Here is a 17694-nt window from a genome sequence, read left to right on the forward strand (position 1 = left end):
CTGCAGGAGGAAGAGCCGGGTGCTGCAGCCGAAGCGAAGGACGTGCCCGACGTGGACCCGGCAGTAGGTGCGGGGCGGGATGCGGGCTTTGTTAAGGAAGGTGCCGTGGGTGCTCCCCAGGTCGTAGAGGTAGAAGCCGGGCCCCTGGCCGTCCGAGGGCCCGTCGGGGCCGCCCCCGTGCTGCAGCACGGCGTGGAAGCGAGACACCGACGGGTGCTCCAGGCACACGTCGCAGCTCGGCAGCCGCCCGAAAAGGCAGCGACTGATCCCTTTCAAGCCGCGGGTGCCGAGGATCGTGCCGCCCTTCAGGGTCTCGAGGCTGTAGGGGCCCGAGACGGGGCCGCCCCACGGCGGCTCTTGGTAAGGGGGGGCCCGGGCCGGGCCGTCGGGGGCAGGAGCCGCTGTGGGGGGCCGCGGCTTCTCCTCCGGAGGACTCCGCGTCTCCGCGCGATCCGGCCCAGCCGGGGGGTCGTCGGGGTCCCCGGAATCTGCGTCCGGCAGTGCCGCGGGCCCCTCCTTCACTTCCTCAGGGTTTGAAGGATTGGCAGCCGGGAACTTGCCCCGCACCGCCGGGGGCACCGGCTGGGCTGGCTTTTTGAAGTCGCCATTGAGTTCCTGTGAAGCCGTAGCCTCGGCCAGAGGGAGGCTGTCAGCCATCCTTCACCGGGTGCAGCCTCGAAAGCTGGTCCTGGGAAACCTCACCCTCGGTCCCTACGTTCCTCCCCGCGCCCCTCTCTGCCCCGCTCCCGGCGCTGCTCTTGGCCGCGGAGGTGCGGGTGCGCGAAGAGGTGCAGACGACAGGAAGGTCATAAATAGAAGGAAAGCAACAGAGGCGGTCGGGCGGCTGTCGGACGGGGACGCGTTTAGAGGTTGCACATCGGGTTCTAAAGACTTCCTAGGTCCCGGTTAGGAGCAGCGCTTCCGGCAGCCTCGGACCACTAACCCGTAAGCCAGCCTTCGGGGCCTGAAGTAATCCTGGCCGCAGCCCCGAAGTCGATCCGCTGCCCGGCCGCGCTCCCACGACGCGGCAGTGAATGGTGGCGCCTTCGGGCCTCCGTCCGGGACCAGCCCTCCGTCCGGGACCAGCCCTCCCTGTCTCCCACTCCCCCGCCATCAGGCGACTCCAGGACCCTGCGCTCTGTGCCTGCGCCGGCCGAAGAGCTCCCGCGGCATCGGGGCATTCCTGGGGCTTCTTTCGGTGAAGTTAGGGGGAAAGGGCGACTTTTTAATCACTTCGTTCATTCATTAATTCGTTCATCCTTTCATTCTTTGCAAAACGAGTTACTGAGGCAGCAGAGTGAAGTGGTTCCGAGCGCAGACCCCGAAGCCTGGCTTGGTTTCCCCCTTGGCCGTTTGTGACAGTGGGCAGGACAGGGGGCCTCAGCGTCCGCACATGAAACATGGGATGGTAGCAGTATCTCCCTCAGGGGGCGGTTGGGGAAATGGAATTAAACAATGAAGGCAAAGTCTGGCACATATAAGCACTCCGTAAATTGCAGATATTACCGCGAGCCAGACGCTGTACTAAGATCATGGTTTTGAGAGGTAGATGGGAGGATAACGGCAGTTGAGGTAAGTACCGGTGTAAATCCAGGGACACATGCTGTGGTCGCACCTGCAAAGGGCTGAGAGAATGTAATGGAGGGAGATGTACAGGGAGGTTAAGGAGGGCGGCGAGGGGAGCTGTGCTTGACAATGAGTACAAGTCCACCAGGGATGTCGCGGGACTTCCGGCAGAGAAATCCCTTAAAGGGTTAGATGTGGGGATTCGTGGCGTTCCCGGGAGACGGAGAAGTGTGCTATGGTTAGAACTGAGAGGGTCCTTTCCCCCCGGAGGCTCCGTGTCTGCGCCTCCAGAACAGCACTGCGCACGTATTTTCATACAGAAATGTCCTTTTTATGCTTCTCTCCCTCGCCTCAGGTCAGGGATTTCGCATTGGCCTTTGTCTCCTCCCGTAATGCCTGGCATTTGGTACATGTTTGTTGAACTTGAAGAGACATATGAGCAATGAACCTGGAAAGCTGGGTTGCAGACAGATTTTGAATTCTCTTGAATGGAAGGAAGGCCAAAGAATTCTGACTGCCTTTTTCCAATAGGCAGTGGGAAGCCATTAACCTGAGTTTTTAAAGAGCAAGTTTAGCAGCACTGGAGAATAAATTAGACACAGGGACAGCCTGGAGGGAGTACCAGTTAGGAGTCAACAGAAATGTCTCAGGTTCTTCCCATATGTATGTCAGAAATTGAACACGTTAAGGTTACTGTTAGGACATTTCCCCCCAGGACCAGTTAAAAGTTCCCGTACCCGACGCACAGAATGAGAGCCGCCTCTTCCTGTTTTTCACTCTACTCCCTTTTCTCCTGCTGATCCAGGACATACGTGTGATGATACTCTGAGAAATATTTCAGGTCTCATTTAAGTAACTGGGTTTGCAGTTTGTTCGGGATTGGGAGTGATGGTGATTCTAATGGTAAATTGGTGGAGTGAGGTGGAAAATAGAGCCCCAGTTGCTGTAATCCCAATTCCACCTTGTGGTTCATTCAGCCCAGTAGGTGCTCTCATCGGGTGTGATCTGATGACTGTCAGTAACAGTTGTGTTTCTCTCCGTTTCTGCAGGGAGCGCCTCTTCGGTCCTACAGTGTTGCTGACACTGACATTTTTCTGAGTGGTCTTGAACAGCCTACTTTTTATGTAAATAACAACTAGACTTCCTATTTTCCACTTCAGAAACCTATAAGCTATAGCTGCCAGAGAGTTTAAAAAACACTACTTTTAGGATCTCATCTACATTTAACTTGAAAGCTCTTCTTATTTAAAAATGTTGAGATACTGGGGAGAGATACCAATCTCATCAAGCCAGAGCAACAGAAGTTCCTTTGATTTGCTGCCTCGGGAGTTCCGCCTGGTGGAAGTCCATGACCCACCGCTGCACCAACCCTCCGCCAACAAGCCCAAGCCCCCTACGATGCTGGATATCCCCTCAGAGCCATGCAGCCTCACCATCCATACCATTCAGCTAATCCAGCACAACCGGCGCCTGCGCACCCTCATCGCTACAGCTCAGGCCCAGAACCAGCAACAGACGGAAGGTGTAAAGACTGAAGAGAGCGAACCTCTTCCCTCTTGCCCTGGGTCACCCCCTCTTCCTGATGACCTCCTGCCTTTAGATTGTAAGAATCCCAATGCACCATTCCAGGTTCGGCACAGTGACCCGGAAAGTGACTTTTATCGGTAAGTTCAGGGTTTACTACATCTTACTTTTCTCAAAACATCTTTCCAACAGCCGTGTTAAACATGCAATAGCTTTTCCATGAGGAAACTAAGAGTCACTGACTTGGCCAAAGTTGCTCAGGTAATTAATGGGAAGTCTAAAGCTTGAATCCTGATCTCCAAAGTTTGTATTTTTTTTTCTGATGCAACAAACATTTATTGAGTGCAAACTATGTACCATGCACTTTACTAGGAGCAAGGTGTGTAAAACAGGCCAGTGTGGATTTAGCTCAGTGTCCTCAAATTGAGATGCAGAGAGTTATTCTGGCATTATTATTCTGGGATTTTTAAATTATTTATTTTGATAACATAGTTTAAGGAATAATAATATAAAAACATTCTTGATCCTTGCTATTCCATATCTGGTTGAAGACCAGCAGCATCTGCTTCACCTGGGAGCTTGTTAGAAATGCAATGTCAGGCCCCACCTAGACTCACTAAATTTTAATCTTCATTTGAACAAGTCTCCAAGAGATTCATGCGTGTATTTAAGTTTGAGAAGTCTTGCTCCAGATCCTCTGAATGACTGACTTATAACCTAGTACTACTACTAGATGTCAGTGTGTATGTTTGCATTTGGTGCCAAATTACTACCTTTTTCTTTTCATTTTGAAATTTGCCAGACCTTCAGAAACATTTAAATAACAGTACAATGAACACCCAAGTACCCTTAACCTGGATTCACCAATTGTTAACATTATGCCATATTTACTTTCTCCCATATGTGTGTGTACACACAAATACATATACACACACTTTTTTATGCCAAATATTTTAAAGTTGCAAACATCACAGTATTTCATGTCTGAATTCTTCAACTTATCCTAAGAATAAGGACATTTTCCTGCATAATCCCAGTGTTGTTATTATACCAAAGTAAATGGATGCTAATTAAATGATATCATATAATAAGTCCATATTCAGATTCCACCAGTTATCCCCAAAATATCTTTTGTAGATAATTTTCCACAATCCAGGACCTAATAAAAGATTCATGTATTGCATTTTATTTTTTTAAGCGTTCAGGTCATTTGTTTTGTAGAATGTACCACTTACTGGATTTGCTGATATTTCCTCAAGATTAGATTCAGGTTAAATTTGTTTGGCAAAAGTCTACATAATATTGTATATCACTTATTGTATCTGCCTATTGATGATAATAGTACTATTTTAATTGTCACAAACTACTGAGAAAAGAACAGGAATAGACATAATACGTAAAAGTTGCAGTGTGCCAAATGGAGGCCGGATGATGTCACTGTGAAGTCTTGGGAATAGTGAATGTAGGAGGAATAACTATGTAATAACATGTATGGCACATATTCTTACAGAGATGTCCAACTTAAAAACACTTGCTCTGTAGCCATCAATGCCATTTTGAGGGCAATTTAGTGGTAACAAAATAATACCGTCCATCATATTAAATTGATGGTGTTATTTAGAATTTTGCAGTTTGTGTCAATTTTCTAACTTTAATTGTGAAGAAGAGCTATAAACATCCAAAGTTCATACCTAGTTTGTTTTATACATATTTAAGAAGCTGTCTAACAAAAATAATTTGGATCAGTTATGGGAGTGCCAAAAGAATTATTTTCCTTTGAAAATATATAGGTCCATATATTACTCAAGAGAAGCTATCTGTTTATTAGGCACTTCTGAGGCCTAAAGTGTTTGGCATAGATCTGGCCTGGGAAATGATGATGGAAACAGTAAATGGAAAGTTACTTGGCAGTTGGTTTTCTTATAATCCAACTATTGTGTGAATTGCAGTAGTTGCTACTGAGCAGATAATAGTAGTGGGTGGATAGTTCCTCCAGCACTCTTTGTACAGCAAATGGTGACACGTGCCAAGTACGGAGCAGGGAAGAATCATTTTCTGTATCCTATTTTTTATATTTTAACTACTTATTTACTTCCTTTGTTAAGGGGAGGCAGAGGATAGATAGGAAATCTCAGGAGACAGGTACATTATTACAGGATTGTTAGAAGTTATTTTTAGGAGATCAGACAGCTTTTGAAGTTTTTTCTTGGAGAGATTAAGATTTCTGCAATAGTGATTAAGTGCAATTTGTTGTATTATGAAGAACATGGGATCTGGAGTCAGAAGCTCCACATGACACTTATTAATAATACCCAGACAGCTTTTGGCAAGTGAGCCCCTCTGAACCTGTTTCCTCACCTGCCAAATAGGAATAGTAATATGGATGCTACCCATTTCACAGCATAGGAGAGGATAAAAATGCTGTGTACGCTGATATGTTTTGAGTTGCTTTTATAAAATTGAGTTGCTTTCCCAGTTTTACAAATGGACTGTTGCAGTTACATAAGAATCTCCTAACTGGGACTATAAATTTCTGAAAGGCCATATGTTGCCCAGCATGTGAGGAAACGATGTTCTAGTGAAATAACCTGAACACCATTGAGCAGTGTCTGAGCTCTACTGTTAAAGTCAATCAGATCCTAACAGTCATAAAAATTGAGCAATTGGTATAAGAAGGAAACTTCCTTTTTACTAGACACCCTTTTACACTGTTTCTTATAGGTATGTATCGCCTATTCAAGCTTTATGTAATTGGAGGAGCTCAGAGATAAGACTGTGGGTTGCTTAGACACGCCGCATCAAGCAGTAAAGGAAACTGGGGCCCTGACCGGTTTGGCTCAGTGGACAGAGCGTCGGCCTGCGGACTGAAAGGTCCCAGGTTCGATTCCGGTCAAGGGCATGTACCTTGGTTGCGGGCACATCCCCAGTAAGGGGTGTGCAGGAGGCAGCTGATCGATGTTTCTCTCTCATCGATGTTTCTAACTATCCCTTTCCCTTCCTCTCTGTAAAAAAAATCAATAAAATATATTTTTTTATAAAAAAAGAAAGAAAGAAAAAGCAAACTGGGCTGTGTAACTGCATAGAATTTTCCTGGAAAGCTGGGCCAGTGGTTTGATTGGAATTGTAAAACTTCTAGGGAGACAGGACAGGTCACCCTTTTGCAGGAGCACTCGTAACACTACTACCGTGTGTCTGCTTTCAGTGGGAAAGGGGAACCTGTGACTGAACTCAGCTGGCACTCCTGCCGGCAGCTCCTCTACCAGGCAGTGGCCACCATCCTGGCTCATGCAGGCTTCGAGTGTGCAAATGAAAGTGTCCTGGAGACCCTGACTGACGTGGCACATGAGTATTGCCTTAAGTTCACCAAGTTGCTGCGCTTTGCTGTGGATCGGGAGGCCCGACTGGGGCAGACGCCTTTTCCTGACGTCATGGAGCAGGTATTCCATGAAGTGGGCATTGGCAGTGTGCTCTCCCTCCAGAAGTTCTGGCAGCACCGCATCAAGGACTATCACAGTTACATGCTACAGGTGAGGCGACGCCCTGGGGAACGCAGTCTAGGGTGCTCAGCAGGATCCCACAATTGCTGTAGAATGCAGAGCACAGGATCTTGGAACAGAGGACATAACCTACTTTCCTCATGGCCCTAGATGAGATTCACTGGCCTCATCAATGACCTGGCCAAACAAAACAGTGAAGTGATACTGCCCACGGTGGGAAAGCAGGGAGAGACACCATTTTGGGTTAGAACCAGAAATATCTCCTCTCTTAACCACTGTGGCCTTATGCAAGCAATTTGATCACTGTTTCGGGTTTCCCCAAACCTAAAATATCGTAAAGAATTTTTAATGCTGTGTAAGCTGTATACATTTACATATACAACAAAAAGTCTTTGCCAAGTGGTCCAGAGTTCCTACACCATTCATTACCCACCTGGGGTAGATATGTTAACTGTTACTTTTTTTAAAATATATTTTATTGATTTTTTACAGAGAGGAAGGGAGAGGGAGAGAGAGTTAGAAACATTGATGAGAGAGAAACATTGATCAGCTGCCTCCTGCACACCCCCTACTGGGGATGTGCCCGCAACCAAAGTACATGCCCTTGACCGGAATCGAACCGGGGACCCTTCAGTCCGCAGGCCAACACTCTCCACTGAGCCAAACCAGTTAGGGCTTAACTGTTACTTTTATAGCCAAAAATGTGATCTTTTGTCCCATTTCTGATTTATCTCTATTTTTCTCCTTTATGTAACTTTCAATTAATGACACACACACACTCTCTGCAAACAAATTTTCTTTACATGTCTGTCATTTACAAATGCAAACTCAACATCTGAAGCAGATTCCTCCCATTGGCAGTGGGTGCTTTATTCATATTCTGTTGGCGTCTCCAACTTGTTTCCAACATTTCTTTGGAAAATTGTCTCTTGCTTGCCAACAGATCAGTAAGCAGCTTTCTGAAGAGTATGAAAGGATTGTCAATCCTGAGAAGGCCTCAGAGGACACGAAACCTGTAAAGATCAAGGAGGAACCTGTGAGTGACATCACCTTCCCGGTCAGCGAGGAACTGGAGGCTGACCTTGCTTCTGGAGACCAGTCACTGCCCATGGGAGTCCTCGGGGCTCAGAGCGAGCGCTTCCCGTCCAACCTGGAGGTTGAGGCTTCACCACAGGCTTCAGGTGAGAGAAATCAGCTTACACTTGATTCTGGGGTATCTACCCATCTCAGTACCTTTTACCTTATGGAACTATACTCTGAAGAACAAAAGCAGGAAAGGGCAGAAGGAAAAGTCTAAAGACAAGTACAGCTTCACTGCTCTAGAGATACCAACATTCTTCTCTTTGCCGTTAGAGAACAAGCATTTTTAAAATAATTCCTAGTTAGGATATGGATGTAATATATGTTGTCCTACTGTTTACAAGTTAATGACCCAGCTAGGTAGGCAGATGTCCCCTCCCTCCCTTAGTATCTGTGTTGGTCCTTCCGGTGCTTGTACTCAATTAAGACAACTTCCAGATAAATGAGGAGTGTTAATTGCTCAAGGATATTTGAGAGTCGGGCTTCCTTGCTAGAGTAACGCAACAAATTGGAACTAAAAGCGCTTGCAAGGGGCTACACAGGCAGCTGGCCCCTTCTTCCAGAAAGACTCCGCGATGACCTTACAAACCAGGATGACTTGATCCTTAAGTCAGTGAGACTGCAATTAGTCTAGACACTTGGTTCTTTTCTTTTTTTTTTAAATATATTTTATTGATTTTTTACAGAGAGGAAGGGAGAGAGATAGAGAGTTAGAAACATAGATGAGAGAGAAACATCGATCAGCTGCCTCCTGCACATCTCCTACTGGGGATGTACCCGCAACCCAGGTACATGCCCTTGACCGGAATCGAACCCGGGACCTTTCAGTCCACAGGCCGACGCTCTATCCACTGAGCCAAACCGGTTTCGGCGACACTTGGTTCTTTACAAATATAATTTGTCATTTCATCAATGCTCAAAGGAAGCAAACAGCGAATCCTCCAGTGTGGCATAAACAGAATTAGGCCGTATTTCTTACAACTGTGTGGCAGAGCCTTTCACCATGGAGAATGCCCACAGAACAGTATTGCTAGGACACACAGGGGCCCTTGTTGCAGACTTGGGGGCCATGTCTCTTTTCAGCAGTCCATGAACTGCTAGCATTGTGGAGTGATCATTAACTTTTCATAATGAGAGAGGACCAGGGACCCAAACAAAAGGCAGGAAAACAAGGCAGTCCCATTAAAGGAAGGGCAAGCAAACGTAACTGAGCAAGAGCCTGTGGTTGTGCCTGCCTTTGGGCCATGAGACAGGGAATCTTGCCACATGCATGCAGTTTTACTTCCCTGGTTCAGAAAAATGGGGGTGGATGAGGAAGGGTGAAGGAAGAAGTGCAAAGGAAGATCTTCAGAGTTGGTCTAACTTTTTGAAGCAGAGAATTATAACCATATTCTCCAGCCAATAGTCAGAATATAAGCTGAGCTCAAAGGCCATCAGTCTGCTCTGGGGAGGATATTTATTCTACTTTGTTCCAGCCTTGTCTTACCAGAACAGTAGGTCCTCGAGTTACATCAGAGATCCGTTCCTACAGCTCAAAGTAACGCGATTTTCGCCGTAAGTCGGAACCCACCTACATAAGCACCTACGTCACTCACATGGAGCACATACACAGCAGTAATGAAGTGAAACAGTAAAAAAAATTTAAAAGATAACAATTCCTGACCTTTACTTGTGGTAAATAATTAAAAAAACATAAAGCACATATGTACATATGTCAGAATGACAGAACTTTTTTTTTTTTTATAAATAAATGGGAGGTGACGTAACCACGAAACGATGAACATCTTGTCCGACGTGACCCGAGGACGGTCTGTAGTTATATGTCCTTCCATTTTTAGGTACAGAGGTAAATGCTTCCCCTCTTTGGAATCTGGCCCACGTGAAAATGGAGCCTCAAGAGAGCGAAGAAGGCAATGTCTCTGGGCACGGCGTGCTGGGCAGCGACGTCTTCGAGGAGCCCATGTCAGGCATGAGTGAAGCTGGAATCCCCCAGAGCCCGGATGACTCAGACAGCAGCTACGGCTCCCACTCCACTGATAGCCTCATGGGATCCTCCCCCGTTTTCAACCAGCGCTGCAAGAAGAGGATTAGGAAAATATAAAAGGAAAAGAGATTTCCTGTCCAAACCTACAAACCCAACAGAAAACCTGATATATTCAGATTTGTTTCCATAGCGATTTGACTCTTAAACACACTGGATTTTCCTGATTTCAGTGAAATTGGACTTAACCAAACAAGTTTGCATATTACTTTTGCATTCAGTTTTTGTAATTTTCCACAACAACCAAGCCACATTTTACAGGTATGTCATGATGCTGGGATGGTAATCAGGAGATCAGAGCACTGTCTTTGACGGCTGTCCTTGTGACTAGACCCGTTGCTTAGCTTCTCTAAGGCCATTTCTCTTGCACAACTGAGAATTGTACCACTTTGACCCATGTTGCAGGGCTGCTGTGAAGACTAAGATGCTATTAAACCTCAAAGTTGTGCTTGAATAAGATTCACAAGTAAATGTATGCTGGTATCAGATGTCAGTTTTTTTTAATTTACTTCATGTTTGGTTGTCATTGGGAATCCAGTACTAACACCTAGCAAGAAATCGCTAACCTCTGCACAACTTACCCATCTGGGAGTCTTTCTAAAACTTTTGTTGCCCATGAAGTCTCATAAAACCAAGTCTATGGTAACACAGCCTTTTTGCTTATCCAGACAGCCCTCTCCTGTCCCATCCACAGATTTTTTTCTTGTTTCTTTAGATTTGTTCCATCTATCCTCATCCTTATCTTTATTTCCACTAAGATTTTTAAAATATTTTTCTCTATGTACATTTATTTAATTGCCTCTTTCATTTTCTCCTTTGTGAATAAAACAAACAGGAACTGTCCAAAGATAGGTTTGTGTTTATTTGTTGCATATGCTTGGCCATCAGAGGTCAGCAGTCCCATTGCTTTGCCAGAATTCTACATCTGCAAATTGTGCTTCTACTAGATGGGTAGCCTCTAAAAAGAGGCTTTCTACTCTACATCATATCCTGAACTTTACTATTGTCACTCAGCCATTCCAGTACTGTCCTACTTAGCATCTGATAGTCTCAATCAGTATTTATTATGTAAATGATGCAGTATTGGAATAATTAGGAGTAATTAGCACACATGTGCTTTATGCCTTGGTAACAGGTGCCTGCGTGTTAAATTCTGCTGAAGTTTATGGATACAGATTACTAATCTTGTGCAATTTAGAGCACTCCTTTAATCAAGACCAAAATCAAGACATTATGCCTGCCCTTATGGAGTATATAGTATAGGCCATACAAGTTATTCTTTAAGGAAAAAGTATTCAAAGGCACTAAGGGGAAAACCATGTATGTTCAGAGTTTTGCTGTGCAAATGGTTTCCTCTTATAGATTCAAAATTTTAGACCAGTAGCTCCCACTAGGTACAGAATATTGAAATTAATACTTCATGGTTAAAAAAAAAAATGCTTTTATTTTTAGAATGTTTAAATTGGAGAAGAGGCACCAGATGGTCAAAGTTGGGGTCCTCTGATAAAGCAGGTCATATGGCTGATACCTGAGAGTCATCTGGCCTAGAATTGTCCCAGGTTGTTTGGGTTGTTAGATCAGTGGTTCAAACAGATAGCTGGGCCCCACCCCCAGTTTCTGATTCAGGTCTTCAGTGTTCCCTTCCTAACAATTTCCCTGGTGATGCTTATGCTTCTGGCCCAGAGACCACACTTCCAGAACCACTGGAGGACAGATTAGGCAGGGAAAAATTCCTCAGAAGAAATGCACTACATTTTGAGATACTGTGAAGAATGGAGGCAAGGTAAACCATGATTGTTATATATGGAATGTACACCTGACCCAAGTCCATGGCCTTCAGAAAATCACCAAGCATATTTTGCATTAAGTTCAAAGTAAAATGCAAACAGGGCCTGGCTCTATACCTGGTTACTAGGTGTAACCAGGAAAACTTCAGTAAACATCACCTTACTGAGTCAGGTTTGGACATGTGTCTTTAAACCTCTCTGATCAACAGAAGTGAAATTATTTATAATTATATAATTTTCTTATTTTAAATTCTGACAGGCAGGCTTATACCAAAGTTAAAATTAAAACCTCTATCCAAGTCACCATCAAAAACAGGATTCTTATTAATTATGTTTTGTCCACTTTCTTCAACAAACCTACAATGAGCTACCAAGCATTTCATATCAACATTGACTGGTTGCCAAGGAGACTCCACTGCCACTCTGTACAAGCTCATGTTTCTTATCTCCCATTCTGCTAAAAGGAGGGAAACTCATGGGTCAAGGGCAAGATGCTTGGGAAATAGAGGCTATAAATACAGCCTAATAATAGAGATCTGAAGTGAACAATATGTTCTCTCTTTCATCCGTTAGCAGCAAAAGTACTTGAGTTCAAATGATAAAACGTGAAGGTTTACAGGCAGAACACCAGCATCCAAGAACAGTCAGAAAATCCTTCCTTGCAAAATCCTAGGGAAAGGCCACGGGGAATCAACATCTACCTGCCAGGTCCAAATTTCTTCTATCCTTGGCTTCACTGGAGTCAGGAAATCTCCCTAATAAGAGAAACTCTGCTATTCTGTACAAAATTGTTCTTTATAGGAACCCCAATCAGAGGTAAGGATAGTTTCTTCACCGAGTTCCAAGCTTTTGGACACTAGGAACTATTTGTTTCTCTTCCAGTACTGTGCCATTGATTCTTGCATAAAGTTCTGGAACGCTGGCTCTTCATGACTTTCCTCCGTAACTGCAAGGAAAGAAAGGTCAATTCTTTTTAAACTCTCCCACTAGACAGGTAGGTGAGACCTGCTGCCACCCGTCCATCAGACACAGTACTGTTTCTAAGAAACTACGTGTTCACTTCTCCCAGTCAGGAAAAATCTCCCAGAGCATGCTTACCATGTGGCCCAAAATGCACAGTTTCTTTTATCTGTAAGTGGGGGAAACCCTCATAAAGTAACTAAAACGAGGTCCCACTTCTAAGTATTTTCATCCAAAGGAAATGAAAACGTATGTCCACACCAAGATCTATTAATGAATGTTAACAGCAGCTTTAGTTATTAGAGCTAAAATCTAGAAATAACCCAAATGTCAACCAGGTGGTGAATGCATAAACAAACTGTGATAGATCCATATAATGGAGTATTACTCAACTGTAAAAAACACTACTAATACATGCAACAAATCACAAAAGCATTATACTGATTGAAAAAAGTTGAATGCAAGTTAAATACTGTCATTCCAATTATAAGACAATCTGGAAAAGGCAAAATTATAGGAACAGAAATTAGATCAGTGATTGGGTATGCAGGAAGGGACTGAATAAAAATGGCTTGAGAGAACTTCGGGGGTAATGGAAGTGTTCTGTATATTGATTATGATGGTGGTTACAAGACTATGTGTGTTAAAACTCCTCAAGAGGCGCGTGTGCGCGCGTGCTCTCTTTCTCTTTCTCTTTCTCTCTCTCTCTCTCTCTCTCTCTCTCTCTCTCTCTCTCTCTCTGTCTCTCTCTCTCTCTCTCTGTCTCTCGCATGCCTGAGCTTTTCCCATCCTTTTCTTCTTCCCCAAAGGCACCTTACCTTTGCCTTTCTCTCTCCTAAGCTCCAAGGGCCCTCTTGGAGGGCCTCACTTCTACTACCTCTGTAACTTTCTAAATAAACTTTCTCTTATAATTTGGAAAAAAAAAATGTACAACTCACCAAACTAGAAACTTTTAAAAGGTGGGTTTTACTCTATAAATTATACTTCAATAAATCTGATTACATGAGGCACTTTACATGTTAGCATCCAGTGCATTGGAATAAAGAGAAGTTTGCTCTTGGTCATAGCGAGGATCTAAAAGGGCTGTTTCAAGAAATAGATTCTGTTCACATTCCATAAAACTATGCCAAGTTAACCCTTTTGGGTTTCCAGAGCCATTTTAACCTCAAAGTGTTACTTGCAGTCTCTTCTGACTAGTTCAGGTCTGCTGAGGCCTCCGTATATATTCTTAAAGCAATTACAATAAACAAAATCCTAGATTCCTCAGACTGAGTCAGGACCTAACTTGAGAAGACAGACTAATAAAAGGCCTGTAATCAGCTCAATATTAACCATTCAGCAGGAAGGCCAGGCACTCCCAATGCATGAGACTCTTTCCTGGTGCTATACCTTAACCATCTCCTCTCTCCCCAATTTTTTTTTTTTTTTGTTAATCCTCACCCGAGGATATTTTTTCCATTGATTTTTTTTTCTTTTTAGACAGAGTGAAAGGGAGGGGGAGAGAGTGAGAAACATCAATGTGAGAGACACATAGACTGGTTGCCTCCCATACACACCTAGACTGAGGCTGGGGGTCGAGCCTACAACCGAGGTGCATGCCCCTGACCAGAATCGAACTTGCAACCCTTCAATCTGCAGGACAATTCTCTAACCTCTGAGCAATTGGCTACGGCTCCTCTCCCCTATTACTGGATGCATATTCAAGACCTTCTCTTAACAAGAAGGTCCTGACCAAACTATATGAGGATAAGCAACTAGTCTGTTTTCATGAGCCACCTCTCACCTCTGTGGTCAATATCATCAGTGTCGCTGTCTGCTTCTTCATCTTCTTCATCCAAGGTTCCCCGAGTGAGGATCAAGTCAGAAGGGTCCCGCCCAGAAGGTAAGCTGTCTACAGAGAAAACACCAGCAGCATGTCATGAACACATGCCTCCTCCAAAAGGTGATTCTGAGTCGGTAAATAACTACAATTTTTAATTTGGATGGATGAAAGTAGTCATGATAAAATGCAAGATACTACTTCTCCCAAATGTATTGTTAATACCACATAACATTTCAAGTCTAATTCACAAAGTGCTTTCACTATTCTAATAAGAGGTCTTTTTATTGTTTAGGTTTTGTTTTTCTTTAATATATTTTTTATTGATTTCAGAGAGGAAGGGAGAGGAAGAGATAGAAACATCGATGATGAGAGAGAATCATTGATTGGCTGCCTCCTGCACACTCCCTTTTGGGGGTCGAGCCTGTAACCCGGGCATGTGCCCCTGACTGGAATCAAACTCAAGACCCTTCAGTCCACAGCCTGGCGTTCTAACCACTGAGCAAAACCAGCTAGGGCTGAAGATCTTATTTTTAAACTAAGGAAAATAATTCTCAAGTAGCTTGTCTTAGTAGAAATGTCATTCTTTATAAAAATATATATTTTTAATTGATTTCAGAGAGGAAGGGAGAGGGAGAGAGATAGAAACATCAATGATGAGAGAGAATCATTGATCGGCTGCCTCCCACATGCCCCACACTGGGGACCGAGCCCACAACCCAAGCATATGTCCTGACGGAGAATCCAACCATGACCCCCAGGCTCACAGGTCGAAGCTCAAACCCTAAGCCATGCCAGCCAGGCTCACTCATTTTTACTAGCTGACAGCTTGGAACAGACGATGGACTTTCTTATGCTCAAGACGTTCGAGCAGATCCAGGGTGCTGGTGAGTCAAGGGTCAGTGTGGAGCACCGAGGAAGCTTCCTGGTGGAAATTAAGTTCAGAAAGGGTCGGAAGAGAGCACCGTGTAAAATGACCCAGAGTAGAGGAACCAGGGTATTATTCAGAAATAAGATGGGTGGGGGGAGATTATGGAAAACTGAATATAATAATAGAGGCAAATTCCCTACTTAGGGAAACTCCATAGGGCTGAGCTCCAATAACCAGGAAGAAGTATAATCAGGTTATTCCTTGGCAGGGGATTCCGCCTACAGGGGTCTGTTTCTGTAAGAACCTGAAACCGTGCCAAGGAACCTGAAGCCATGGGAGGACATGCCCACTCTCTCTCCAGGTGCCTGAGAGGTCAAGCAGGATGGGCTGGGGAACAGGGCGTCAAAAAGCAGCAACCCCAAGGGCACAAAGCTCAAGCAGCCCGGCCCTGAGAAAGGGTGACGGCATGGTGTGCCAACTGTCCCTGCTTCATTCCGTGCCCAACTCAGAATTACACAACCGTACTTGTGATTTCCCCGAGTGACTGACTGAAACTCCTCCAACTTTTGGCAGGTTATCTAAGGACAGCAGACCCTTTGCAACAGATTTAACAGTTGCCACTTCGTGTATTCATGAGTGATTCCAAGGACCACAGCACATAGAAATTGATGTTGCTGAGGTGTGCAACCAGGACGGCATAGGCAAGTTCATGTAACTGGTCAACCCAGTCCGCTTCTCGCATCTCCTCCAAGCAGCTTTGCATGTTCTCTACGAGGAGTATAGCAATAGCTTTCCTGAATAGAACTTCACTCCTTTAAAGGCCAGCCCATCAGTAAGTGTGGATGGGTGGGAGTGTATACATTTAACTATGAGTACCAACCTAGAAATCCCTAGAGAATCAATGACAAAACTAACTCAAAAGTAGCAGAATAAAAAAACTAATGTACAAAAATTAAAAGTTTTGTACACACAAACATCATCAGAAGATATAATCGTTCAAAAAAACTATTTTCAACACTAAAAAGAAGAAAAAAATCCTTGAAATAAATTTAATAAGAAATATGCAAACCCCACATAAGGAAAACATCCCCCTCTTCTCTTTCCGCTCTTAAATATAAGTGTCTTCCTGCCGAGTAGAAATAACATATCCACTTTCAGTCCCTAACACCAAAGACCCTCCAATACCTGTCGCAGCTCCTGTGTCCAAGGCAACAGAGCCCATATCTTTCTGAAGGCGTTCTAGTTGTTCTTTCTGCTGCTGGCTCTGTGCACTGGCCTGTACATGTAGAGAAAGCTATCATTAGATTCAAAAAAGGGCCCCAAGTCAGATGTATCTTCTGACTGGAGATGACCAATTATACAAATGCCAGAGACTTCCTAAACACTGAGGCAGATAAGGGATGGCTGATATGGATAGAAACACTGAGCAGTATGGGCCCAGATTAGCAATTCAGGCTGGAGGGCTCTGGAGACTGAATCAGAAGTTCCAGGAACTGGACACAAAATACACCAAAAGACCGCTCAAGCAGATACAGGAGGAAGACTCGGTGATATGGAGCCCAGTGCGGCCAATGGGGACAGGACACCTGATCCGTTGAAATGAGAGTTGTGAGCCACCTCTCTTTTCCTAAACAAAACTCTACAACTAGCCTTTAAATGGACCTCGGAGTAGGGGCGGGGGTAGGGTGCAATAAGGGCTTAGCACATATAACAAGAAAATCAGATTAAAAAAAGTTTTTTTTAAAATATATTGATTTTAGAGGGAGAGGAATTGGCGGGGGCGGGGGGAAGACACATCAATTTGTTGGCATATCAGAACAACACTCTAACCAATTGAGTTTCCTTGCCAGGGCAGAAAAATCTGGCTTTTAAAACTTCAAATAAAGAAAAGTTAAATAACTTAAGGGGCCTTTCTACATCCAGAAAGCACACATAGACATTTATAAATTTAAATTAACAAGTATCTAAAAGACACACTGATGGCCAAAACTAAAGTATTAATGGCAGGAGGATAAGTGTATGGTTTAAGGTTGTTTTTTCAGTGGCCCTAAAACACACAAACAGCCTCCTCTCTTACCAGTGATTTCTTCAGACGTTCATATTCAGGACGATACTCCCTGAAAGAGAAACAATTTCTAAATTGCTGTGTTTAAAATATGTCCTGCCTGCCCACACATCCCTTCTGTTTTCCTAGGGATCTGAAAATAAAAAAAGGTCTTACTTAACTGAACGTCAGGCATAACAAGTGTAACTCACTGAAATGCTATCCCTATGGAATTAAAAGCCAGGGTACCGCCCTAGCCGGCTTGGCTCAGTGGATAAAGCATCAGTCTGTGGACTGAAGGGTCCCAAGTTCAATTCCGGCCAAGAGCACAAGCCTGGGTTTCGGCCTCGATCCCCAGTAGGGGGTGTGCAGGAGGCAGCCGATCAATGATTCTCTCATTGATGTTTCTATCTCTCTCTCCTTCTTCCTTCCTGTCCAAGGTACCTGTCCTCACCTGGGAAACTAGAAAAAAGAAAAATGTCTGACTGCTGAGCTGGAAAGATTA

General features: G+C 44.3%; 3 protein-coding genes across 6 annotated transcripts in view; 1 reads left to right on the forward strand and 2 right to left on the reverse strand.

Moving 5' to 3' along the window:
* The window catches only part of SLC4A1AP (solute carrier family 4 member 1 adaptor protein), a 28456-nt gene extending 27356 nt beyond the window's left edge, over window positions 1–1100 (reverse strand). Inside the window, exon 1 of the mRNA XM_081100979.1 lies at window positions 1–1100. Within this exon, the coding sequence (XP_080957105.1) occupies window positions 1–657 (657 nt within the window). The 5' untranslated portion in view covers window positions 658–1100.
* SUPT7L (SPT7 like, STAGA complex subunit gamma) lies at window positions 767–10555 on the forward strand. Of its 2 annotated transcripts, XM_081100983.1 has the most exons (5): window positions 913–1198; window positions 2616–3230; window positions 6293–6617; window positions 7531–7768; window positions 9506–10555. In XM_081100983.1, the coding sequence occupies exons 2-5, from the start codon at window positions 2818–2820 to the stop codon at window positions 9766–9768; spliced, it is 1239 nt and encodes a 412-aa protein (XP_080957109.1). In that variant the 5' UTR covers window positions 913–1198; window positions 2616–2817; the 3' UTR covers window positions 9769–10555. The 2 variants fall into 2 exon arrangements, with proteins under 2 accessions (XP_080957108.1, XP_080957109.1); XM_081100982.1 differs by having other exon boundaries at window positions 767–3230.
* GPN1 (GPN-loop GTPase 1) overlaps window positions 9304–17694 on the reverse strand; it is a 20653-nt gene continuing 12262 nt past the window's right edge. For 2 of the 3 annotated variants that reach the window (XM_081100980.1, XM_081100981.1), the window contains 5 exons: window positions 17223–17262; window positions 16331–16421; window positions 14239–14346; window positions 12331–12441; window positions 9304–9740 (listed from right to left, as the gene is read on the reverse strand). In XM_081100980.1, coding sequence (XP_080957106.1) covers window positions 12359–12441; window positions 14239–14346; window positions 16331–16421; window positions 17223–17262 — 322 coding nt within the window. In that variant the 3' untranslated portion in view covers window positions 9304–9740; window positions 12331–12358. Of the gene's footprint in view, window positions 9741–12196; window positions 12442–14238; window positions 14347–16330; window positions 16422–17222; window positions 17263–17694 lie in introns of all 3 variants that reach the window. The other variant, XR_013996508.1, reaches the window with a different exon arrangement.

Source organism: Myotis nattereri (assembly GCF_964212035.1).
Source record: "Myotis nattereri genome assembly, chromosome: 10".
Lineage (NCBI taxonomy): Eukaryota > Metazoa > Chordata > Mammalia > Chiroptera > Vespertilionidae > Myotis > Myotis nattereri.